Consider the following 27,155-nt stretch of genomic DNA (forward strand, 5'->3'; position numbering starts at 1 on the left):
TCTTTTTTCCCAGCAGCCAAGTTTGGTAAATTTGCTGGCAAAGATGATGGCTCCAGTTTTAAAGCTGCATTGCTCTCAGGCCCTCCTGGTGTTGGCAAAACAACCACAGCTTCTCTGGTTTGTCAGGTGGGTATTCTGTCATTACTTTTCTAAAATCAAACCTCTAGAATTTCCTTTGGTTCTGGGCATATTTGTCATTTTCACCCTTTTTTAAATATTGGTAATTATAATAATAGGTGATATTCACTTGTGTGCCAGTGTGCAAATAAGCCCTTGAGTGTATAATCTTATAGATAATATGTCTTACAGACTCTTATAGATACAGATATCTTATATACCCTTGTAGGAAGAATTCTGTGTACTCAATATAGGTACTATTGCCATCCTCATGTGACAAATGAAACAGGCTTATATAGAGGAGGGTGGTGGCACAGTGTGAACCCAGGTAGTCTAACTCTTCACTGCTATGGGATCCTGCCTTTGCTCTTGTTGTCTCTACAGCTGCCATATCTCTGGACAATGAGAGGACGAGGCACTAGAGCCAACCAGGGCTCATGTATCAGGATGGTATGAAATGATACATGAAATAGTATCAGCATAATAAAATGAGAGGTTTTAAACTTACTTTAAATTTATTGCTGGATTGGGACTTCCCTGGTGGCACAGTGGTTAAGACTCCATGCTCCCAATGCATGGGGCCAGGGTTCAATCCCTGGTTAGGTAACTAGATCCCACATACATGCCACAACTAAAGAGTTCACATGCCACAACTAAGGAGCTTGCGTGCTGCAACTAAGACCTGGTGCAACCCAATAAATAAATAAATAAATAAATATTTAAAAAATTTATTGCTGGATTTCCCAACCCTTTGTTGAATAGGCTGGTGGTTTCATTTAGTCTTTGTTGTATGGACCAGACCATAAATTTTTAGTTGGTGTAATAACTATATATTTTCTACTCTATTATTTAACATTTAAAAAAACAAAAAATTTTTTCCCTAGTCTTTACAATTGTGAATGGCTCTTTTTTTCCCTTTATTATTATCATTACTTTTTTTGGGAATTGAATTACGGTCTTTCATAATGCCTTATGATCAACATAATGATCAATTTTGGGAAATAAGTCCAAATTACTTTTCACAATTTGAGAGGAAGATTGTGTATCGGGATAGTTTGACAAAGAATGATTTAACTCTATAGTTTATCTTGAAGAGTCAATAATTACTTTTTGGTATCTTAATAAAGATTAATTCTAGATCTACTATTGAAATTTTAGGATGGTTATATTTAATTCTTTTGGGGACTTTAAGAAGCAAACTTCTTAAAATTGCTTGTGTTCAAATATACTCTTCCAGATTAGTGATATGTCAGCTAAGGTTTTAAGACCAAATTTGTGTGTTTACATGTGTGTGGTATGTTATGTATATGATATTTTAAAAAAATCTCTTAATAATGTGAGGCATATTATAGTTAATCTTATTGTCTGTTAGTATCCTACTTTATCTTTTCACCCGTGGTTACTTATGTGACTTCTCTACCCTCTTTCTTCCTTAATTGCCTTATTTTTGGGGGGTGAGTTATTAATTTGCATTGTGATAGTAATTGTGTCCAACATTTTGATTAGGAATTGGGATATAGCTATGTGGAACTGAATGCAAGTGACACTCGGAGTAAGAACAGTTTGAAGGAGATTGTTGCTGAATCGCTGAATAATACCAGCATCAAAGGCTTTTATTCAAGTATGTGGATTTTTAAACTGGTTTTTTTTGGTGTGTGGGGGAGAGGTTATGTAAGAAAAACAGGTTAATTTCAATGTTCAGTAACCAGTATTGAACATTACTATGTGCCAGGCACCCTTCTAAGTCCTAGGGCTAATGAGAGAATAAGAAAAGCCTCTGACATAATTCTGAGAGGGACAGTAGTTAACTTTTTTTTTGGTCAGGTTGTAGTGGTTTCTGAGAATGTGATAAAAATGTATATGTGGACATATTTATGCAGATTTTAGAGGATTCAAAAGTGAATCCTGTGAAGAGAGGAAGTTGATAAATAATACAGTGCGATGAGAGAGGAGATAAAGGCTGTAGGTGAAGGAATGATTCTATTTGAGACATTGGGGAAAACTACCAGTAAAAGGGTGACGTTTGTTCAAAGGGGCTTGAAGAATGAGAAAGAGAATAGTTCGTGGGTGGGAGAGGTTATTTCAGGCAAAGGTGGTAGAGGAGGAGAAAGGACATAGTGTGAAAGTGCCACTGTGTTTCAGGTTGTAGCTAGTGGTCGGGTGTGGCCAGAGTTTATGTGGAAAATAAGATACCCAAATTACAGACTATACTGCATATTTAGAATCTGTGGTATATTGCATGGTCACCTGAACGATAAGAATTTGCTCAGGAAACATCACTGTTATACATGATTGGTGGGAGTATAAATCAGTACAACTCTGGAGAACAATCTGACAGTATTGCTCAAAGTTAAATTATACATATCCTTTAACTCAGAAAATCCAATTCCTGGAATATAGCAACCACTAAACTTGTATATATGCAAAATGACAGATATATATAGGGGTATTCATTGCACACGATTCATAATAGCAAAAGATTGGAGGCATTTCATATTTTATCAGTGGAAAGTAGTTAATTATGATGTATGTGTAAAATGGAATATTTAAATAGCCTTTAATAAATGAGGTGTTCTGTATGTGCAGATAAGGAACAGATCACGAAAACATATTAAATGATAAAACCAAGGTGTATATTTTTATGTACACATGTTTTTAATATGTATAGAATGTCTCTGAAGGGATATACGTACAGGAGACTGTTCCCATTGTTTGCCTCTAGAAATTGCATATCCTAGGGGACGGAGGTGGGAAAGAATTTCTTTTCACTGCTTACTCTTGTGCCTTTTGAATTTCACGCCATGGACCTGTGTTACATAGATATATTTTTAAAGCAGCCATGTTTGAACAATTGTGATTTTGTTTGTGTCCCGTCCCATTGCTTCTCAACATGGGGCAGGCAGAGCAGCCCATTCAGTAGGCACGAAACATGCTCTCATCATGGATGAAGTAGATGGCATGGCCGGCAATGAGGACAGGGGAGGAATTCAGGTAATGAAAGCACCGTATTTTTGAAGTTTTACTGTTGATTTTTATTTAAAAAAAAAAAAAAATATATATATATTTTTAAAGAACTTATTATCATGCTGTGATATTTATGGCAATTCAGGCATGTTACTGAGGAGGTTTTAAAACCTAAAATACATACGTTGTGTGGTATTTTGTTCTTTTATAAATTGTTTTTATGTTGCAAATTTGCCTTTCAGGAATTAATTGGCCTGATAAAACATACAAAAATTCCCATTATTTGTATGTGCAATGATAGAAATCATCCCAAGATTCGATCTTTGGTTCATTATTGTTTTGATCTTCGTTTTCAAAGACCTCGGGTTGAACAAATTAAGGTATGATAATTGGAATATTTTTCTCCATCACACTATCTGTATTTTTGGGTCAGTTTTTAATTTTTTTATTTTTAAATCTTGACAATATATTGTGTTGTCTAGGGTATGGGAAAGGGTATTTTCATATGTTAATGACAGATGTATAAATGAGTACAATTTGGGGAGGAACTATAGCTATTACAGTTTTAACATGAACGTAACTTTTGAACCAGTGCTTCAAATTCTGAGCTTTATCATAGCATAGACACAGAGAAAATATGATTTCTTTTTTTATTTGTTTGTTTTTTTATACTGCACGTTCTTATTAGTCATCAGTTTTATATACATGAGTGTATACATGTCAGTCCCAATCGCGCAATTCATCACACCACCATCCCCACCCCACTGTGGTTTTGCCCTCTTGGTGTCCATACGTTTGTTCTCTACATCTGTGTCTCAACTTCTGCCCTGCAAACCAGTTCATCTGTACCATTTTTCTAGGTTCCACATATGTGCGTTAATATACGATATTTGTTTTTCTCTTTCTGACTTACTCCACTCTGTATGACAGTCTCTAGATCCATCCACGTCTCAACAAATGACCCAATTTCGTTCCTTTTTAGGGCTGAGTAATATTCCATTGTATATAGGTACCACAACTTCTTTATCCATTCATCTGTCGATGGGCATTTAGGTTGCTTCCATGACCTGGCTATTGTAAATAGTGCTGCAGTGAACATTGGGGTGCATGTGTCTGTATGAATTATGGTTTTCTGTGGGTATATGCCCAGTAGTGGGATTGCTGGATCATATGGTAATTCTGTTTTTAGTTTTTTAAGGAACCTCCATACTGTTCTCCATAGTGGCTGTATCAATTTACATTCCCACCAACAGTGCAAGAGGATTCCCTTTTCTCCACACCCTCTCCAGCATTTGTTGTTTGTAGATTTTCTGATGATGCCCATTCTAACTGGTGTGAGGTGATACCTCATTGTAGTTTTGATTTGCACTTCTCTAATAATTAGTGATGTTGAGCAGCTTTTCATGTGCTTCTTGGCCATCTGTATGTCTTCTTTGGTGAAATGTCTATTTAGGTCTTCTGCCTATTTTTGAATTGGGTTGTTTCTTTCTTTAACAGTGAGCTGCATGAGCTGTTTATATATTTTGGAGATTAATCCTTAGTCCGTTGATTCATTTGCAAATATTTTCTCCCATTCTGAGGGTTGTCTTTTCGTCTTGTTTATGGTTTCCTTTGTTGTGCAAATGCTTTGAAGTTTCATTAGGTCCCATTTGTTTATTTTTGTTTTTATTTCCATTACTCTAGGAGGTGGATCAAAAAAGATCTTGCTGTGATTTATGTCAGAGAGTGTTCTTCCTATGTTTTCTTCTAAAAGTTTTATAGTGTCAGGTCTTACATTTAGGTCTCAAATCCATTTTGAATTTATTTTTGTGTATGGTGTTAGGGAGTGTTCTAATTTCATTCTTTTACATGTAGCTGTCCAGTTTTCCCAGCACCACTTATTGAAGAGAGTCTTTTCTCCATTGTATATCCTAGCCTCCTTTGTCATAGATTAGTTGACCATAGGTGTGTGGGTTTATCTCTGGGCTTTCTATCTTGTTCCATTGATCTATGTTTCTGTTTTTGTGCCACTACCATATTTTCTTGATTACTGTAGCTTTGTAGTATAGTCTGAAGTCAGGGAGTCTGATTCCTCCAGCTCAGTTTTTTCTCCTCAAGACTGCTTGGGCTTTTTGGGGTCTTTTGTGTCTCCATACACATTTTAAGATTTTTTGTTCTAGTTTGTAAAAAAAAATGCCATTGGTAATTTGATAGGGATTGCATTCAATCTGGAGATTGCTTTGGGTAGTATAGTCATTTTCACAATATTGATTCTTCCAATCCAAGAAACATGGTATATCTGTCCATCTGTTGGTATCTTTAATTTCTTTCATCAGTGTCTTATAGTTTTCTGCATACAGGTCTTTTGTCTCCGTAGGTAGGTTTATTCCTAGGTATTTTATTCTTTTTGTTGCAGTGGTAAATGGGAGTGTTTCCTTAATTTCTCTTTCAGATTTTTCACCATTAGTGTATAGGAATGCAAGAGATTTCTGTGCATTAATTTTGTATCCTGCAACTTTACTAAATTCATTGATTAGCTCTAGTAGTTTTCTGGTGGCATCTTTAGGGTTCTCTATGTATAGTATCATGTCATCTGCAAACAGTGACAGTTTTACTTCTTATTTTCCAATTTGTATTCCTTTTATTTCTTTTTCTTCTCTGATTGCCGTGGCTTCGAAAACTGTTGATTAATGGTGGTGAGAGTGGGCAGCCTTGTCTCATTCCTGATCTTAGAGGAAATGCTTTCAGTTTTTCACCATTGAGAATGATGTTTGCTGTGGGTTTGTCGTATATGGCCTTTATTATGTTGAGGTAGGTTCCCTCTATGCCCACTTTCTGGAGAGTTTTTATCATAAATGGGTGTTGAATTTTGTCAAAAGCTTTTTCTTCATCTATTGAGATGATCATATGGTTTTTATTCTTCAATTTGTTAATATGGTGTATCACATTGATTGATTTGCGTATACTAAAGAATCCTTGTATCCCTGAGATAAATCCCACCTGATCGCAGTGTATGATCCTTTTAATGTGTTGTTATATTCTGTTCGCTAGTATTTTGTTGAGGATTTTTGCATCTATATTCATCAGTGATATTGGTCTGTAATTTTCTTTTTTTGTAGTATCTTTCTCTGGTTTTGGTATCAGGGTGATGGCCTCATAGAATGAGTTTGGGAGTGTTCCTTCATCTGCAATTTTTGGAAGAGTTTAAGAAGGATGGGTGTTAGCTGTTCTCTAAATGTATGATAGAATTCACCTGTGAAGCCATCTGGTCCTGGACTTTTGTTTGTTGGAAGATTTTTAATCACAGTTTCAATTTCCTTACTTGTGATTGGTTTGTTCATATTTTCTGTTTCTTCCTGGTTCAGTCTTGGAAGGTTATACCTTTCTAAGAATTTGTCCATTTCTTCCAGGTTGTCCATTTTATTGGCATAGAGTTGCTTGTAGTAGTCTCTTAGGATGCTTTGTATTTCTGTGGTGTCTGTTGTAACTTCTCCTTTTTCATTTCTGATTTTATTGATTTGAGTCCTCTCCCTCTTTTTCTTGATGAGTCTGGCTAAAGGTTTAGCAGTTTTGTTTATCTTCTCAAAAAACCAGCTTTTAGTTTTATTGATCTTTGCTATTGTTTTCTTTGTTTCTATTTCATTTATTTCTGCTCCGATCTTTATGATTTCTTTCCTTCTGCTAACTTTGGGTTTTGTTTGTTCTTCTTTCTCTACTTCTTTGAGGTGTAAGGTTAGATTGTTTATTTGAGATTTTTCTTGTTTCTTGAGGTAGGCTTGTATAGCTATAAACTTCCCTCTTAGAACTGCTTTTGCTGCATCCCATAGGTTTTGGATCATCATGTTTTCATTGTCATTTGTCTCTAGGTATTTTTTGATTTTGTCTTTGATTTCTTCAGTGATCTCTTGGTTATTTAGTAACGTATTGTTTAGCCTCTGTGTTTGTGTTTTTTACGTTTTTTTCCCTGTAATTGATTTCTAGTCTCATAGCATTGTGGTCAGAAAAGATGCTTGATATGATTTCAATTTTCTTAAATTTACTGAGGCTTAATTTGTTACCCAAGATGTGGTCTATTCTGGACAATGTTCCGTGCGCACTTGAGAAGAAAGTGTTATCTGCTGTTTTTGGATGGAATGTCCTATAAATATCAATTAAATCTATCTGGTCTGTTGTGTCATTTAAAGCTTCTGTTCCCTTATTTATTTTCATTTTCGATGATCTTTTTATTGGTGTAAGTGAGGTGTTAAAGTCCCCCACTATTATTGTGTTACTGTCGATTTCCTCTTTTATAGCTGTTAGCAGTTGCCTTATGTATGGAGGTGCTCCTATGTTGGGTGCATATATATTTACAATTGTTATATCTTCTTCTTGGATTGATCCCTTGATCATTATGTAGTGTCCTTCCTTGTCTCTTGTAACATTCTTTAAAGTCTATTTTATCTGATATGAGTATAGCTCCTCCAGCTTTCTTTTGATTTCTATTTGCATGGAATATCTTTTTCCATCCCCTCACTTTCAGTCTGTATATGTCCGTAGATTTGAAGTGGGTCTCTTGTAGACAGCATATATATGGGTCTTATTTTTGGATCCATTCAGCAAGCCTGTGTCTTTTGGTTGGAGCATTTAATCCATTAACGTTTAAGGTAATTATCTATATGTATGTTCCTATGACCATTTTCTTTATTGTTTTGGGTTTGTTTTTGTAGGTCCTTTTCTTCTCTTGTGTTTCCCATTTAGAGAAGTTCCTTTAGCATTTGTTGTAGAGCTGGGTTGGTGGTGCTGAATTCTCTTAGCTTTTGCTTGTCTGTAAACTTGTGATTTCTCCATCGAATCTGAATGAGATCCTTGTTGGGTAGAGTAATCTTGATTGTAGGTTCTTCCCTTTCATCACTTTCAGTATATCATGCCACTCCCTCTGGCTTGTAGTTTCTGCTGAGAAATCAGCTGTTAACCTTATAGGAGTTCCCTTGTATGTTATTTGTCGTTTTTCCCTGCTGCTTTCAATAATTTTTCTTTGTCTTTAATTTTTGCCAGTTTGATTACTATGTGTCTCGTCATGTTTCTCCTTGGGTTTATACTGTATGGGACTTGCTGCGTTTCCTGGACTTGGGTGGCTATTTCCTTTCCCATGTTAGGGAAGTTTTCAACTATAATCTCTTCAGATATTTTCCCTGGTCCTTTCTCTCTCTCTTCTCCTTCTCGGACCCCTATAATGTGAATGTTGTTGCATTTAATGTTGTCCCAGAGGTCTCTTAGGCTGTCTTCATTTCTGGTGGTTTTTTTTTTTTTTTTTTTTTTGCGGTACTTGGGCCTCTCACTGCTGTGGCTCTCCCATTGCGGAGCACGGGCTCTGGATGCGCAGGCTCAGCGGCCACGGCTCACGGGCGCAGCCTCTACACGGCATGTGGGATCTTCCTGGACCGGGGCATGAATCCGTGTCTCCTGCATTGGCAGGTGGACTCTCAACCACTGTGCCACCAGGAAAGCCCTGGCTGTCTTCATTTCTTTTCATTCTTTTCTCTTTGTTCCACAGCAGTGAATTCCACCATTCTGTCTTCCAGGTCACTTATCCATTCTTCTGCCTCAGTTATTCTGCTATTGGTTCCTTCTAGTGTAGTTTTTATTTCAGTTATTGTATTGTTCATCTTTATTTGTTTGTTCTTTAATTCTTCTAGATCTTTGTTAAACATTTCTTGCATCTTCTCGATCTTTGCCTCTATTCTTTTTCTGAGGTCCTGGATCATCTTCACTATCATTATTCTGGATTGTTTTTCTGGAAGATTGCCTATGTCCACTTCATTTAGTTTTTTTCTGTGGTTTTATCTTGTTCCTTCATCTCGTATATAGCCCTCTGCCTTTTCATCTTGTCTATCTTTCTGTGAGTGAGAATATGATTTCTGGGATATATGAGGCTTGGGAAAGGTAATATCCAAGATCCACAATGGCTCTTCAGTTCCACAATTCTACAAGCTCCTAGAAGATTGGAAGTGTGGGCAGAACTTCATCATAAAGAGGAAATCTTTTCAGATGAAAGCTTTGTAGAAAAATGCCCCATAAGATCTCCAGTCTTCAAAGCCTGGAGAGTGAAACTTATAATATTCTTTGGGAAAGTGTCATTTTATTTTTTAAGTGTTTTCTGGGTCAGTTTTTAAAAGTACCTGATAAATATTGTTTTAAAATCTGATTATATGAATTAAAAAAATCATTGAAGATTCATTCCCCTTTGTCAATTTCAGGGTGCTATGATGTCTATTGCATTTAAAGAGGGTTTAAAGATCCCCCCTCCAGCTATGAATGAAATAATTTTGGGAGCCAATCAAGATATCAGACAGGTAAATGAGATACATATTATATAACATTGATGATTATTTTGAATGGATGCCTTCAGTGTTTTGGGGATGGGGAGTGACAGTATTTTCCTGTCTTAATAGTGTCTTACTTGTGATTCTTTCAGGTTTTACACAATCTGAGTATGTGGTGTGCACGAAGTAAAGCACTAACCTATGACCAGGCTAAGGCTGATTCTCATAGAGCCAAAAAGGATATCAAATTGGTAAAGTAAATTTCCACTTCTTAAGTGCCAAAGCACTTCTTTTCCTGTTAGTATTAATTTAATTGAAATAGTTATTATAGTTCCTTGAGACTCCTATGGAACCTATGGATATTTATAGTAAGAGATATAGACAGCTGCTAAAAATGTTTCTAATTCAAATGAATTTTTCCTTAAGGACTGTCAATGTAATTGTAAATTTTGAGAAAGGGAAGTTTTATGCCTCAGTTGTTATGAAATGGCCTTTCCAGAGTCCCTTATTTATGGATTTCATGTTTTGAATGGTTTTGGAACTGTTCAGGATAATCTTGTTTCAGTTGGCTTATAGTTTAAATGACCTCTCTGAAACTAGAGGTCTGTATCACTTATCTCTGTTGTTTCACCTAGTCACCAGTCAGAATTTATTATTACAGTTAGAGCAATGATTAAACAGTATTTTCCCCCTCTCTTCCTCTTTTTAAAAAATCAGTAAACATTTTCAGAGCCATTTTAGGTTCACAGCAAAATCGAGATTGCCTGCATATCCATCCCCCTGTATAATATCCCCCCACTGTCAACACCCACCACCAGAGCGGCACATTTGTTACAATTGATGACCTACACTGACACACCATTATCACCCACAGTCCACAGTTAACATTAGGGTTTGCTCTTGGTGGTGTACATTCTATGGGTTTTGACAAATACGTAGTGGCCTTTATCCACCATTGTAGTATCATACAGAATACTTTCACTGCCCTAAAAATCCTCTTTGCTTTGCCTGTTCATCCCTCCCTTCTCCCAGCCCCTGGTAACCACTAATCTTTTTACTGTCTCCATAGTTTCACCTTTATCAGAATGTCATATAGTTGGAGTCGTATAGTATGTCATCTTTTCAGATTGGCTTCTTTCACTTAGTAATATACGTTTAAGGTTTCTCCATATCTTTTCATGGCTTTGTAAGTCATTTCTTTTTATATGGATATGTTTTCAGTTCACTTGGGTATTTAGGTCCACCAAGGAGTGGAGTTGCTGGATGGTATGTTAAGGATATATTTAGTTTTATAAGAAACTACCGATCTGTCTTCCAAAGTGACTGTACCATCTTGCACTCCTACCAGCAGTGAAAGAGAGTTTCTGTTTCTCCACATCTTAGCTAGCATTTGGCGTTGTCAGTGTTTTGGGTATTGGTCATTCTACTAGGTATGTCCCTCTCTCTTTTTAGGGCCCATTTGATGTTGCCCGGAAAGTGTTTGTAACTGGAGAGGAGACTGCTCATATGTCACTTGTGGACAAATTAGATCTCTTTTTTCATGATTATTCAATAGCACCCCTCTTTGTCCAGGAGAACTACATACATGTGAAGCCTGTAGCCGCAGGGTGAGTGTTCAGAGCTAGTGAGGGGTAGAATTAGTACCCCTCCCAGCCCTACGAAGGCCAGATACCTGGGAGGGAGGGGTGTGGAGTGTGGACAGTGATGTAATTCAGACTGGTTTATTCCTGCAGGGGTGACATGAAAAAGCACTTGATGCTTTTAAGCAGAGCAGCAGACAGCATATCTGATGGTGACATAGTGGACCGTCAGATCCGGAATAAGCAAAACTGGAGTCTTCTGCCCACACAGGTAAGCATAGGGCTTTCCTTAAAGCGCAGACAGACCCTGCTTTAGTTAGAACAAAATAGCTTTTAGCTCCTGTAATTATTTGAAATACTAGATAAACATTACGGCTCTTAATGGCAAAAAATATAATCTGTTATCGATTAAAGTACCTTGTGGTCACTATTGTCTATTTCTTAATCTACGCTTATTTTTCAATGTTTTTAATGTAAATGGACATACGGAAATAGGAATGTCAGATTTTGGTCATAACTAAGATGTGAGTCAGAAGTTTCATTTGCTCTCTTTTACCTTAAGAATCCATTTCTTTTTTGTCATTCTTGGCTCTCCCAGATTGTTCCTAAGTAGCTCATCCCTGAAGAAATGCAACCAGGGCAGGTCTGCAGCCATTTTTCTGATATATGAATTCTGATTTTCTTTATTCTTCCTTGCTACAGAGGCAGCTTTGTATTGGGTACTTTATTTAGGTTGATATCTTTTACTCAAAACAGTTTTGCAAACTTTCATAATTAAGACTGGTTTTTTATTCTTGAGTTTTGCATGTTTATGTGATATTGACCTAACAAGCAAGGGACTTCTGGAGGTCTACTCTTCTTTTAAAGATTCCTTTCTCTTGTTTTAAAAGTGTTCATTTTTTTATACCTAATAATTATACCTATGAGAATTTATCCTGAAGAAATAATGTTAAACACAGGAAGAGCTTAATGTGCAAAAATACTTCCTAAAGCAGGGGTCCCCAACCTTTTTGTCACCAGGGACCAGTTTCATGGAAGACAAGTTTTTCCACGGATGGTGGGGGGGGGGGTGGTTTTGGGATGATTCAAACACATTACATTTATTGTGTACTTTATTTCTATTATTATTACATTGCAATATATAATAGAACAATTATACAACTCACCATAATGCAGAATCAGTGGGAGCCCTGAGCTTGTTTTCCTGCAACTAGATGGTCCCATCTGGGGGTGATGGGACCGCCTCAGCTCCACCTCAGATCACCAGGCATCAGATTCTCACAAGGAGTGAGCAACCTAGATCCCTCGCATGCGCAGTTCACAGTAGGATTCACGCTCCTACGAGAATCTAATGCCACCACTGATATGACAGGAAGTGGAGCTTAGGTGGTAATGCGAGTGATGGGGAGCGGCTGTAAATACAGATGCAGCTTCTCTCAGTTGCCCACCGCTCACCTCCTGCTGTGCAGCCCGGTTCCTACTGATACTGGTGCATGGCTTGGGGGTTGGGGACCCCTGCCCTAAAGCATTAATTTTTTTTTTTAACTTTATTTTATTTTTGGCTGCATTGGGTCTTTATTGCTGTGTGCGGGCTTTCTCTAGGTGCTATGAATGGGGGCTACTCTTTGTTGCTGTGCACGGGCTTCTCATTGCCATGGCTTCTCTTGCTGTGGAGCAAGGGCTCTAGGTGTGCAGGCTTCGAGCCCTGGTCCGGAAAGATACCACATTACATGGAGGAACTAAGCCTGTTCGCCACAACTATTGAGCCTGTGCTCTAGAGCCCATGAGCCACAACTACTGAGCCTGAGTGCCACAACTACTGAAGCCCGCACACCTACAGGCCATGCTCCACAACAAGAGAAGCCACTGCAATGAGAAGCCCGTGCACTGCAATGAAGAGCAGCCCACGCTCCACAACAAGAGAAGCCACTGCAATGAGAAGCCCGCGCACCACAATGAAGAGTAGCCCATGCTCACTGCAACTAGAGAAAGTCCACAACGAAGACCTAACACAGCCAAAAATAAATAAATTTATTTTTTTTTAAAAAAGGTAAAAACCCTGGATATAGAAGATATCTAAGGATGCCTTTAAAAAAAACTTCTCAAGTGCCAGTTTACTTGATTCTGTAATTATTAGATTTTCCATGCTTTGATCCACCTGGTTTATTGATACCTTATGTTGAAGACAGTCATATTCCTCTTAAAACAGTTTTTTCTATAACACTGGCATTGTGAGGTAACTGGTGTATGCTGAGGAGTCTGGGTTGGCTAGATGATCTGTGGGGGCCATAACATGTTTTGGACCAAGGCATTTACTGCAATTAATTGTTTTCTCAAGTTGAAGTTTCCCATACCAACAGATGAGAGAGAGAGGGCCTATCTTGGAATTAGGTACCGGGGGCAATGTTACTGCATTTTTCCGAAGACTGCTTGGAAGCCAACAGCTGCTAAAGAAGCAACTTAACTCAGTACTGAATTTAATTTGTGGACTGCAATTAATTTTTTCAGGCCATTTATGCCAGTGTTCTTCCTGGAGAGTTAATGAAGGGGTACATGACCCAGTTTCCTACCTTCCCAAGTTGGTTGGGGAAGCACTCATCTATGGGCAAACATGATCGTATTGTTCAGGACCTAGCATTGCATATGAGTCTCAGGTAAGCAGGGTATATTACTCTATGTGTGGCATTTTATCAAGGTAGTATATTTAGCCTTTAATAAGGATAGCATGAGTCACAAAGATTTGTGTTTTAGTTTTGATTTCATTACTAACTAGATAAGTGAACATGCATAAGTTCATGGCCCCGAGTTTTATTATCTGTAATTAGTATGACACTCGTTTTATCACTTAAAAGGATACTTTGGAGAATAAAGCCAGAAGGTAGATGTGACATAATGTTAAGATAAGTTTTAAAGCTATATAAATCTGAGGTAGTACTATTATTTATTGTTATTGTGACTATGCCTATTACTAGTAGGCATACATAATATCTTGGCCTCCAAATAAATTAATAGGAGAAGGAACTATTTAGATAAATGAACTAGTTTTTGCCTCCTATCCTACTAGTAAACTGACCTAGTCATTTGGGACAGGGGGATACAGTTTAGTGTATTACAGAAGGTGGATTTGAAAACCAATGTCCTTGGAGAAGTTTAAGGAAGTTCAAAAATTCTTATTATTTGGTTAAATTTTTACAGTTTAGAAACTTAGAAATGTGTTTGCACACAAATATTAAGTGAACTTTAGGGATTCATTTTTTAACCATGAAGCACTACTTAAGCAATCTTATTCTCCTTTCTAGTCCCTGGAGAGAAATACTAATATTAGTCTAACCTTAACTTTTGTTTAAATCTGAACTGAGATGTTCCTTTCTTCTGTTCCTGTACAATTCTACTTCCTATGTGATTCCTCTTTGTAGCCTATGGTGTGGGTCTTTTTTGCCACCCCATGTTAGTTTTCTATTGCTGCTACAGCAAATTACCAAAACTTACTGGCTTAAAACAACACAAATTTATTCCCATCTTGAGATGGGAAGATTACCCTGGATTATCTGGATGGGCCCAATGTGATCATAAGTGTTTTTACCAAAAAAAAAGGAGTGGTGGAGGTAGGCAGCAGCATCAGTCCGAGAGGTGTGAAGATGCTGCACTCCCACTGCTGGCTTTGAAGATGGACAAAGGGACCATGAGCCAAGAGATACAGGCGCCTCTGGAAGCTTGAAAGGGCTCTTGCCCCTGCTCTTCTCATTGCTCAAGCTGAAGGCCTGCCTTTCAGCTCCTTTCCTATTCCCTGCCCACCACTTTTTCAAGGTGACATATCACTTTGTCCTGGGGTGCGCCTCTTCGATGCTTCCACTATATTTGTCTAGATACATTGTGTGGATACATTAACATTATTAAAAGTGGATTAAACTCCAGCAAACTATGAGTTGGTGGTAGTTTGCCACTGATTACAGTGTATCTCTTTTGTTTTGGTTTAAGAACTCACTCCAGCAAAAGGACTGTAAACGTGGATTATCTGTCACATGTAAGGGATGCACTTGTACAGCCCTTGACCTCACAAGGGATAGAAGGAGTACAGGATGTTGTTGCTCTTATGGACACGTATTATTTGATGAAAGAAGACTTTGAGAATATCATGGAAATTAGCAGCTGGGGAGACAGACCTAGTCCCTTCTCCAAGCTGGATCCCAAGGTAAATTGTGTACCCCACTGGTTCTCCATCACTTTGTAATTACCATGTAACAGGAGTACTTCAGAGATGTTTTAGATGCTTTAAAAGTTTAATTTCTTTTCTTAAATGCTTTTTGCTTATGGTCTGTGCTTTCCAAAGATACTATTTGAGTACAATATTAAGAGTAGACTTTGGGATTTGACTTTTTTTTTTTTTTTTTTTTTTTTCGTTACGCGGGCCTCTCTGTTGTGGCCTCTCCCGTTGCGGAGCGCAGGCTCCGGACGCACAGGCTCAGCGGCCATGGCTCACGGGCCCAGCCGCTCCGCGGCACGTGGGATCTTCCCGGACCGGGGCACGAACCCATGTCCCCTGCATCGGCAGGCGGATTCTCAACCACTGCGCCACCAGGGAAGCCCAGGGATTTGACTTTTATAATTTATAGTTTTATCTTTGCCTTATCCTGCATGGAAAAGCAAGGTGTGAAATCTGAGGAGCAAATGTAGATGCATTCCTTACAAGGACAGGCAGATGAACCTGGGGAAGTAAAAGGGAGGTGGTGGTGATGCATCATGAAAAGAAGTGTTTACTGGCTGAGCATTTGTAGACTTTTTCTTAGTCTGCCTAATCTGTGTTTCAGTGAATTTATTACAGTTGGACAACCTATTATGTAATGATGTATCCCCTACTTTATATAGTGAACATGAAAAAACTAAAGTGATATAACATGAGTTTGTGATATCTAATATGTCACCCTTGGGCTTGTTTACTTGGTGCTGTTCTAGAAGACATGTTCTCTGTGGCTTGTCTTCTCTAGAGTTTTGACCTGACTACGGGTGTGACTATAGGTAAATTCTCCCAAGAGACATCCATTGTTAGAATTTGTGGACTAATTCTACAGTTAGGTTTAGAAGCTTGAGGTTAAGGCTTTTCAAGTTACTTAGTATTTTGAAATAGCCTATTTTTGTGGTAAAGGTAATTTAGATATTTTGTGGTAATTAAAGGACAACTTTAATGTGTACTTTATTGTAAACCTTTTTTGATTTATTGGTTCACTGACTAACTTTGCTTGTCACTTTGTAGAACTGCAGAGGATGCTGAATAGAAAAAATTGATGACTTAAAGTGACTTTTAAAAATCTGCCTGATGTTCCCAAATACTGATTCTTATTTTTTGAGTCATGGCTCTATTAAGAATTCATGAAAAATATGGAACTTCTCCATAGGAAAATGCATATAGATATACTTACATGTACATGCATACATATTTTACAAACAATTTCAAGGGGCTCCTAGGGTCTCTCAGAGCCTCTAGGCTGACAGAGTTTAAAGGGTTTGTTTGGCAGTTAAGAGTTTTAAAAACCTCCCTCTATTCCTTTTGTGTAGGTGAAAGCAGCCTTCACAAGAGCTTACAATAAGGAAGTCCACCTTATTCCGTATTCACTCCAGGCAGTAAAGACACACAGACACAGCACAGGCCCAGCGCTGGATTCTGAATACAATGAAGAGTTACATGAAGATGACTCTCAGTCTGATGAGAAAGACCAGGACACTTTGGAAGCTGATGCTATGATCAAGGTAGTCTTTTCATCTGCAAATAGGAGAAGCTATGATACTCCCTCAAAATAGCTTAATATCTTGCCTTTTGAAATTATTCAGAGCCTGTTTAGCAAGTAACAGAGGAAGCTGAAAATACTTTTTTTGTTGTTCGTAACAGTTCCGAGGGTGAAGGAGGTGTAGATTTCATTTTTATAAACAGTCAGCTTCTTATAACAGTGGAAGAGCCAGACAAGCAAAAAAATAGGCTATCATATTGATGGTCATATGCTCTGTTGGAAAAAGGACTTTTTTTATTTGCCATTGGTGTGTGCTTTACCCACACATTTTCATAGAATAATCAAGAAAAGCATTTTTAATGAAACCATTTCTCCTTTCTGTTATTTATTTTTTGCTATAGCTGTTGAACTGCCCATAGAAGTTTCCCAGAGCAAAAACATCCTCATCTTTTGCTAGGAAAGATTAAAATCATTTATGGTATCAGCCCCCTGTTTACCATTGGCTGAGGCAAAGAAATCTAGTTTGTATCCTCTTCTGTCCTTACTGTGTGTGCATTTATCATTCTTGCCCCTCGATTCTGTTTTGTTATGTGCAGGGGTGGGAATAGTGGCCTTCTCCAGTGTGGCTCGCTCTAGTCTTGTGTAGACATAAGAAGTCTACTCCCTCCCCTGCTCAAACTGAGTGTGATTGGATCTCTAATCTGAAACTGAAAGAAAAGGAAATTCTTCATGAAAACATTACCATGTGTGTAAATTATATCTTGCTTATTTTGTCTTTCCTAAATATATCGGTGTTCTGGGGAACATATCCTAGTTCTAGAGTCTAAATAGCTTTTCAGTAGTTCAAAGCTACAGCTAGCCAGTTGTTATTAGTAAGCTCATCGAGGGGAGCTATAGTTCAAGATCTAGGTGTTTGCAACCTTTCTTCTTTATTAAGTTGCAGGTAAAGATTTGATTTATTGTAGAGATGAACTTATTTCATTTACTCATAAACACAGCTACTAACTATTTTGTGCATCTTTCCCTCCCAACAGAAAAAGACAAAATCTTCAAAGCCTTCAAAATCAGAAAAAGAGTCCAGAAAAGGAAAAGGAAAAAGTTCAAAGAAATAAAACCATTTTTCACTGCTGACCGCTACTTTTTACTCAACCTGCTGACCAGTCTAGCTGGTCTTAGAGAATGCCTTGTTTTTCCAAAGGAACCATGTTTTAGTGTAATGGGGCAACCTCATGGTCCCATTACAAATAAACGGTGGTACAGCTAGAAGGATGTAAACAGTAGGCTGATGTACACCTCTTATAGAGGTTGATAGGACTGCTTGGGCCCTCCACTGTCCCCTGTCAATCTAATGAGATCGTACTTCAAAATGACAGTATATTCAGAATTAGAAACTACATGTGGGCTTTGGAGTCAGATTTTTAGTTAACAGTAATATGTCTGGGAACAGAGGTACTAAGGCGGCTTTTGTAGGCTTAAGAATTTATCCTAATGGCCATTATAGGACCAATGCCGATTTTTTAAAAAGAGGTAGTTAGTTACTATTATGTGGAGAAATTTTGTAAATAAATCAAAATACAAAACAGTCACCACCTAGAACTGGGTATTCTTTGTACATTGTCAAATATCTCGCAAAATAGAAATTAGAAATAAAAGTTTCACATGATACATGTACAAATTCTGAAGATTGTCATCTTGTACAGTAAGATACTATGTTGGTATATTTTTTCCTTATTAATTTGCAAATGATTGGATACAAAAGCTAACTATATTGCTACTAACCTGTTCTGTGAAACATAACTTTGGCAGTTGAAGAGTCAGAACTCTAATTCCCAAGTTCATTACCCCTAATGAGTGTCAACCACACCTCTGCTGTGAATAGAATTTCGTGGAGGGCTCTTTGTTATTATTAGAGGGTATTGTGGCTGCAGAAAGATTGTCAGACATTCCTAGCCTTCCAGAGTTTCAACTCATTAGTTTAAAACCAGTAGGGCCTAGGCTGAGTCAAACTCTTATCCTCACTCTGGTTTGGGACTAAGTGAACACTGGCTTCTGTTTACTTTGTCCCTGAGGGATCCAGTTCTGTCCTGACAGATTCCACAAACCCTGCTGGAACTTTAGATTGTACCTGTAACTCTGCTTGTTGAGGGGCCTGAGGCTGTGGAACTAGTCTGGAATTTGGGTGTCTAGCAATTTTTAAATCTTGTCAGTAAATGCTCAAGGGTATGTGCCACTTCTGCGAGGTATGTGCTAAAAGGAATGTAAAATCAGGATTCTGTTCCCTGCCTTTAAGGAACTGGTAGTCTTGTGTGGGAGGCCAGATGAAGTTCTTGAGACATTTAAAATGTATTTACCAGTGTGAAAAATGTCTTTCATGTAGATTAAGTTCATTATGGGAATAAAATGTTGCCTTAAGCCTTTGCCTACTAAGCCATGTCCCTCTCTTTGTTAAAAGCCCTGTTTGAAACTTCTGCTTCGGTGAAGATTTTCTTGATTGACGACTGCCTCACCTCACCAGTGGGGTGAGCATAAATTTCTTCTGTGTATTTTTCCATTTCTATTGCTTTTTGATATGCAAGTCATATCTGCCTACTTGCTCTGTGCTTCCCAGGAAAGGGACTGTAATCTCCTTGCAGCCAGAACAACAGATAGTGTCCTTTACTTGTTCATTATGATTTGGAGCAACCAGTAAATCCTTATTGGAGCCACTGGATGCCACACATCATCCATGCAGCATAAAACTGTATACTTGCTTTCTTTGCGATCCATTGAGTCTTGGCCATTTGGTAGTCTATAACAAACTACTACTTTATTACTAATACTACTTCATCCTTCATTTTTTAAGTTTTGTCCATGTATTGTTTACAGCAACATTATTGCGCCTCTTGAAGTTATTAGTAAGGAGCACATAGTTATGTGTACTAGGAGGAGTATTCTTAAATAAGTTCTGGTACAGTTATGCTCATTAGTGAATGTCTAAGGTCCATAACTAACTCCTGAAATATAATGTGCTTACCCTTACAGGTCCCAAGTGCCTATGGCTCTTATTATTCCTGTAACCTTACAACATCCCTCAAGTGATAACAAAACAAAGGGACCACAGGGACCATGGGTGGGTTTAATGATAATGACTTGTATCACTTAGGAAGGCCAGGGCCTCTAGCCAGCCTTTGAGAAGGAAAAACGTAAAGCTGGAGGCATGCATATGGATACCTGGATGCTGTAAAACTTTATTGGCACTTTGGGTTCTACCCTAGGCTCGTAGGTACCTCTGTAATGCTCAGAATGCTGGTGGCTATACTGTAAAATCATATCATCTGATACATTCAGAGTTAGGCTACTTGATTCTGTCAGCTACTCTGATACTTTGGCTTTGAATGGCAAGGAAGCATATACTGATATGTATAGTATTGGGTGTGTGTGACATGGGAAAGGAATCCACCACCCACCTTGGGGGAGATTCTGAATAATGTACGTCTTCAGTGGAAGTCAAATGACTTAATTTTGTGACAGGAATTCCATACTATGTAGTATAATGACTCAAGAAACATAAGCTTATAGTTTCATTCTTTAAAAATGCTGATTTTTACTGATTTTTGATGTTTTTATTCTCAGACTGATTCTGCTAAATAGCCTTGATTTGTGTAAGCCTCTCACTTCAAACTTTTTAACACTGTTAATATCTGTGCTGCCCAAACTTCACAGTATGGTTTAAAGCTACCTTCCTTCATTTCTTTTTCTGTCTTTTAAATCTGGGAAAACATTACAAATATCTAATCAATAAGTTTATTTTAAAGGAGGTATTGCAAAAGAGAAAAGGTATCAAAAAGCTGAATATTTACAGTTATGTCATAGGTTACTATCAACAGTATAGAGCATAGAATATGTAGGACTCAGAAGAGGAAATACACAAAGTATAAACAGCATGTTCTATGTCACTGTTTCCCACTCTACAGAAGCTGAAAGTGGTGACCTGGAGAGGTGACCTTGTTTTTTCTGTATTCAGGAAGGACCATCTTGAAATCTGCCAGGGGTAGAAACACAGCCTCCTGTGGAGAAATGGTATCTTCTCAGGACCATAATACCTAGAAAGGACAAAGAAACAAACACCCATATGCTTTTAGAAGGGTTTCAAGTAACTACTAGCATTTAGTAATAAAGCCAAGCATAATAAAGAAGATTTTTTTGCTCATTTCTGGAATGTGGAGCAGGATCACTACATTCAAGTAAGAAATTTCCAGTCTGTAACTGAGTTTCAGTCTTGGCTTTTCAACTGACTAAAACTGGGCAAGCTGTTGAACCTCTGTTATAAAGTGAGGATGATGATAACAGCCACCTTACTGAGAAGAATGAGAAAGTGCAAAGTTAGTTAGTGCTCAGCAACTCAACCCAAAAAGGCCCATACCAAGACAAGTTATAATTAAACTGCCAGAAGTTAAAGACAAGAAGACAATCTTAAAAGCAGCAAAAGAAAACAACTTGTTATGTACAGGGGAACCGGCCCCCCCCTCCATAAGACTGTCAGCAGATTCTTTTGGCAGAAACTCTGCAGGCTAGAAGAGAGTGGCCTGCTATAGTCAAAGTGCTGAAAGAATAAAACTGCCAACCAAGAATATTCTACCTGGGAAAGCCATCCTTCAAAATTGAAGGAGAGGGGAAGTTTTCCGGGCAAGGAAAAGCTAAGGAGGTTCATCACCACTAGACTGGCCTTACAAGAAATGTTAAAGGGACTTCTTTAAGCTGAAACACAAGGGCGCTAATTAATAATATGAAAATATATGAAATTGTAAATCTCAAAGGTAAAGATATAAATTCAGAATAATCTAATGTTGTAATGGTAGGTACTTATAAACCTAGTGTGAAAGTTAAAAGACAAAATAGTAAAAATAACTGTAATAATTTGTTAATAGATACACAAGATAAAAATATAAATTTTGACATCACAATGTGGATGGTGAGTAAAAATGCATTTGAACTTAAGTTATCAACTTCAAACAGACTGTTGTATTTTATGTAAGTCTCATGGTATCCACAACGTGAAACTATGGTAGACAAAAAAGAAAGGAATCTAAGCATATGACTACAGAAAATTGTCAGATCACAAAAGGAGAAAAAGGAGCAAGAAAAGAAGAAAGGAACAAAGGAATTACAAAACAGCCAGAAAACAATGAACAAAATGGCAGCAAGTCCCTATTTATTAATAACTACTTTAAATATAATTATAAATTCTCTGATCAAAAGACAGAATGGATAAAAACCAAGATCCAGCTATATGCTGCCTGCAAGAGACTCACTCAGCTTTAAGGACACACACTGAAAGTGAAGGAATGGAAAAAGATATTCCATGCTAATGGAAACCAAAAGAAAGCTGGAGTAGCTATACTTAGACAAAATAGACTTTAAAACAAAGACTGTAAGAGGGGACAAAGAAGGCCATTATATAATGATAAAGGCATCAATCCACAAGAGGATATAACATTTGTATATATTTATTATTTACATTAGCAGCACCTAAATATAAGCAAATATTAACATATCTAAAGGGAGAAAGAGCAATACAATAATAGAAGGGGACTTTATTACCCCACTTTCATCAGTGAATAGATTTTCATTTGACAGAAAACCAATAAGGAAACATTGGTGTTAAATGACATGTTAGACCAGATGGACTTAATGCATTTACAGAACATTCCATCCCAAAGCAGGAGAATACACATTCTTCTCAAGCACACATGGAACATTTCTCCAGGATAGATCATATGTAAGGCCACAAAACAAGTCTTAATAAATTTAGAAGACTGAAATCATATCAAGCATCTTTTCTGACCACAAAAGTATGAAACTACCAATCAAGTACAAGAAGAAAACTGGAAAATTCACAAATACATGGAGATTCAAACATGCTGCTCAAAAACCGCTGGGTCAAAGAAGAAATCAAAAGAGAAATTTAAAAAATACCTGAGACATAAAAATGGAAATAGAGTTGGCCCTCCATATCTGTGGGTTCCATATCCACAGATCCAACCAACCATGGATCAAAAGATTCAGGAAAAAAAAAAAAGGACCAGGAAGTTCCAAAAAGCAAAACTTGAATTTGCTACATGCTGGCAACTATTTACATAGCATTTACATTGTATTAGGTAATATAAGTAATCTAGAGATGATTTAAAGTAAACGGGAAGCTATGCATAGGTTATATTCAAATACTACACCATTATATATGAGACTTGAGCATCCGTGGATGTTGGTGTCCACTAGGGATCCTGGAACCAATCCCCCATGAATACTGAGGGACAGCTATACAGCATACCAAATCTTATGGGATGCAACAAAAACAGTTTCTAAGAAGGAAGCTCATAACAATAAACACCTGCACTAAGAAACAAGAAAGATCTCAAACAGCCTAACTTCACACCTTAAGGAACTAGAAAAAGAACAAGTTAAGCCCAAAGTTAGTGGAAGGAAGGAAATCTCAAAGAGCAGAAATAAATGAAATGGAGACTAAAAAGACAGTAGAAAAGTTCAGTGAAACTAATAGCTATTTTTTTTTCGCCCAAAAGATAGATAAATAGACAAACCTTTAGCTAGAATCACCAAGAAAAAAAGGGGACTCAAAATCAGAAATAAAGGAGGAGATATTACATTCGATACCACAGAAATACAAAAGAGACTACTATGAAATACTATAATGCCAGCAAAATGGACAACCTAGAAGAAATGGATAAATTCCTAGAAACGTACAACCTTCTAATACTGAATCATGAAGAAACAGAAAGTTAGACCAATTACTATCAAGGAGATTGAATCAGTAATCAAAAACAACCTGACAAACAAAAATCCAGGACCAGATGGCTTCACTGGTTAATTCTACCAAACACTTAGAGAAGAATTAATACCAATCCTTCTCAAACTTTTCCAAAAAACAGAAGAGGAAACACTTCCAAACTCATTCCATGAGGTCAGCATTACTCTGATACCAAAACCAGACAAAGAAACTACAAGAAAGAAAATTACAGGCCAATATCTCTGATGAACATAGTTGCAAAAACCCTCAACAAAATATTAGCAAACTGAATTCAATAATACATTAAAGGAATCACACACCACAATCAAGTGGGATTTATTGGAGGAATGCAAGGATAGTCCAACATCCATAAATCAATCAAGATGATACACCACATTAACAAAATGAAGGATAAAAATCATATGATCATCTTGATATAGTAAAAGCATTGGACAAAATTCGACATCTGCTCATGATAAAAACTTTCACAAAAGTGGGTATAGAGGGAACATACCTCAACATCATAAAGGCCATATAGGACAAGCCCACAGCTATCATACTCAATGGTGAAAAGCTGAAAGCTTTTCCTTGAAGATCAGGAATAAGACAAGGATGTCACTCTTGCCTTTAGGCAAGAAAAAGAAATAAAAGGCATTCAGATAGGAAAGGAATAAGTTAAACTGTCACTATTTGCAGATGACATTATACATAGGGAACCCTGAAGACCACCAAAAAAGCTGTTAGAACTAATAAATTCAGCAAAATTGCAGCATACAAAATCAATATACAAAAATCTGTTGTATCTAATAATGAACTATCAGACAGAGAAACTAAGAAAACAGTCTTATTTACAATTGTATCAAAAAAGAATACAGGGCTTCCCTGGTGGCGCAGTGGTTGAGAGTCCGCCTGCCTATGCAGGGGACATGGGTTCATGGCCCGGTCCGGGAAGATCCCACATGCCGTGGAGCGGCTGGGCCCATGAGCCATGGCCACTGAGCCTGCGTGTCTGGAGCCTGTGTTCCGCAACGGGAGAGGCCACAACAGTGAGAGGCCCGAGTACCAAAAAAAAAAAAAAAAAAAAAAAAAGAATACCTAGGAATGAATTTAACCAGGGAGGTGAAAGACCTGTGCACTGAAAAACTATAAGACACTGATGAAAGAAACTGAAGATATAAATAAATGGGAAGATTTTCTATGCTTATGGATTGGAAGAATTAATACTGTTAAAGTGTCCACACTACCCAAAGCAATCTACAGATTCAACACAATTCCTATCAATTTCCAATGGCATTTTTCACAGAAATAGAACAAACAATCCTAATATTTGTATGGAATGACAAAGACACTGAACAGCCAAAAAACAATGTTGAGAAAGAACAAAGCTGGAAGCACCACACTTTCTGATTTCAAACTGTATTATGCAGCTATAGTAATTGAAACAGTATGGTACCGGTGTAAAAACAGACACACAGATTAATGGAACAGAATAGAGAGCCCAGAAATAAACCTGTGCATATATGGTCAATTTATGACAAAGAAGCCAAGAATATACAATGGGGAAAGGCACTCTCTTAAATAAATGGTGTTGGGGAAACTTGACAGCCACATGCAAAAGAATGAAACTGGATTACTGTCTTACACCATACACAAAAATTAACTCAAAATGGATTAAAGTCTTGAACATAAGGCCTGACAACATAAAAGTCTTAGACGAAACCGTAGGGAGTAAGCTCCTTGACATTGGTCTTGGCAATGTATGTTTGTAGGTGACACCAAAAGCACAGGCAACAAAGCAGATATAAACAAGGCTACATCAATCTAAAAAGTTTCCATCAACAAAATGAAAAGGCAACCTATGGAATGGGAGAAATATTTGCAAATCATATATCTGATAATTTGGGTTAATATACAAAATATATAATAAACTCATACAACTCAATAGAAAAAAAATCCAATTAAAAAAAAATGGGCAAAGGCTCTGAATAGACATTTTTCCAAAGAAAACATACATATGGTCAATACGTACATGAAAAGGTGCTCAGCATCACTAATCTGGGAAATGCAAATCAAAACAATGATGAGATATCACCTCACACCTGTCAGAATGGCTATTGTCAAAATGACAAGAAATAAAAAGTCTTGGCAAGGATATGGAGAAAAGGTATCCATCGTGCACTGTTGGTGGGCATGTAAATTGATGCAGCCATTATGGAAAACACTATAGAGATTCCTCAAAAAGTTAAAAATAGAACTACCATATGTTCCAGCAATTCTACTTCTGTGTGTTTATCTGAAGGAAACAAAATCACTATCTTGAAAAGGTATCTGCACCCCAGTGTTCATTACAGCATTATTTACAATAGACAAGACATGGAAATGACCTAAGTGTCCACTAATACTGTATAAAGAAAATGGCACTGGATAAAGAATATGTGGTATATATGTATACATGTGTATATACATATAAAGAAGAAGGAAACACTGCCATTTGCAACAACATGGATGGACCTTGAGGACATTATGCTAAATGAAATAAGAGAAAGACAGATACTGTATGATCTCACTTACATGTTTAATTAAAAAAACAACCCCACTGAACTCATAGATACAGAATAATTTGTTGGTTGCCAGAGGGTGGGGGTGGGCAGAATGAAGGTGGTCGAAAGGTATAAAATTCCAGTTACGGTTGAGTCCTGGGGATATAATATACAGCATGGCGATCACAGTTAACAACACTGTATACTTGGAAGTTGCTAAGAGAATAGGTGTTAAAAGTGCTCAATTAAAAAAAAATTGTAACTGTGTGGTGATGGATGTTAACTAAATTACTGTGGTAATCATTTCACAGTACAAACATATATCAAATCATTATGTTGTACACCTAAAACTAATACAAGGTGATAATTATACCTCAAAAAAAGTTGTGAAATATTAAATGTATATTGTTTTAAGATGCTAAATATGTGATGTTATGTGGCAACAGAAAAATAAACATATCCCAATCATAATTTGAGCAAGATTTTAAAAGAGAATTTGACAAGCTGATTCTAAAATTTTAGAGAGAAATGGAGAGAAGAAAGAGTAGTCAAAACAGTCTTGGAAAAAAATGACAAAGTTGTAGGATCCACAATACCTGGCTTTAAGATGTACTATAATGTCACAGTAATGAAGACAGTATAGTATAAAAATAGGGGACAAATAGAGCAATGGAAAAGAAGAGAGGGTCCAGAAGTAGACCCATATTTAAAACCCAGCTGATTTTCAACAAAGGCATGCAAGCAGTTCAATGGGGAAAGGAAAGCTTTTCAACAAGTGGTGTTGGAAGACTGGATATCTACTTGAGGAGGAAAAGGTTCTCAATCTCCACCTCATACTATAAACAAAAATAACTTCAAGATGGATCACAAACCCAGAGCTTCTAGATGAAAACATAGGCAACTATGCTTCTGACTTTTGAGTAGGCAAAAATTTTCTTAGATGCAGAAAGTAATAAAATAATAAAATGAAACACTGATAAATTTTAACTCATCAGAATCAAAATCTGCTCATCAGGGCTTCCCTGGTGGTGCAGTGGTTGAGAGTCTGCCTGCCAATGCAGGGGACACGGGTTCAAGCCCTGGTGTGGGAAGATCCCACATGCCACAGAGCAACTAGGCCCGTGAGCCACAGCTACTGAGGCTGCTCGTCTGGAGCTTGTGCTCCACAA

The 27,155-nt window shown here is 37.4% G+C and overlaps 2 protein-coding genes across 8 annotated transcripts in view; one reads left to right on the plus strand and one right to left on the minus strand.

Annotated features, from left to right (window-relative positions):
- Positions 1-19,092, plus strand: part of RFC1 (replication factor C subunit 1) — an 85,144-nt gene extending 66,052 nt beyond the window's left edge. Inside the window, exons 14-25 of one of the 2 annotated variants that reach the window (XM_059067040.2) lie at positions 14-126; positions 1,624-1,738; positions 3,017-3,108; positions 3,324-3,461; positions 9,297-9,392; positions 9,515-9,613; positions 10,815-10,969; positions 11,096-11,213; positions 13,451-13,596; positions 14,921-15,134; positions 16,496-16,687; positions 17,700-19,092. In XM_059067040.2, coding sequence (XP_058923023.1) covers positions 14-126; positions 1,624-1,738; positions 3,017-3,108; positions 3,324-3,461; positions 9,297-9,392; positions 9,515-9,613; positions 10,815-10,969; positions 11,096-11,213; positions 13,451-13,596; positions 14,921-15,134; positions 16,496-16,687; positions 17,700-17,777 — 1,556 coding nt within the window. In that variant the 3' untranslated portion in view covers positions 17,778-19,092. The remainder of the gene's footprint in view (positions 1-13; positions 127-1,623; positions 1,739-3,016; positions 3,109-3,323; positions 3,462-9,296; positions 9,393-9,514; positions 9,614-10,814; positions 10,970-11,095; positions 11,214-13,450; positions 13,597-14,920; positions 15,135-16,495; positions 16,688-17,699) is intronic. The other variant, XM_067036272.1, reaches the window with a different exon arrangement.
- Positions 19,093-20,432: 1,340 nt separating this feature from the next.
- The window catches only part of WDR19 (WD repeat domain 19), an 86,344-nt gene continuing 79,621 nt past the window's right edge, over positions 20,433-27,155 (minus strand). For all 6 annotated transcript variants that reach the window (XM_059067034.2, XM_067036268.1, XM_067036266.1 and 3 more), the window contains one exon: positions 20,433-20,747. The gene's annotated coding sequence lies outside the window, so the exon portion shown is untranslated. The remainder of the gene's footprint in view (positions 20,748-27,155) is intronic.

The sequence above is a fragment of the Kogia breviceps genome, chromosome 6, assembly GCF_026419965.1.
Source record: "Kogia breviceps isolate mKogBre1 chromosome 6, mKogBre1 haplotype 1, whole genome shotgun sequence".
Taxonomy (NCBI): Eukaryota; Metazoa; Chordata; class Mammalia; order Artiodactyla; family Physeteridae; genus Kogia; species Kogia breviceps.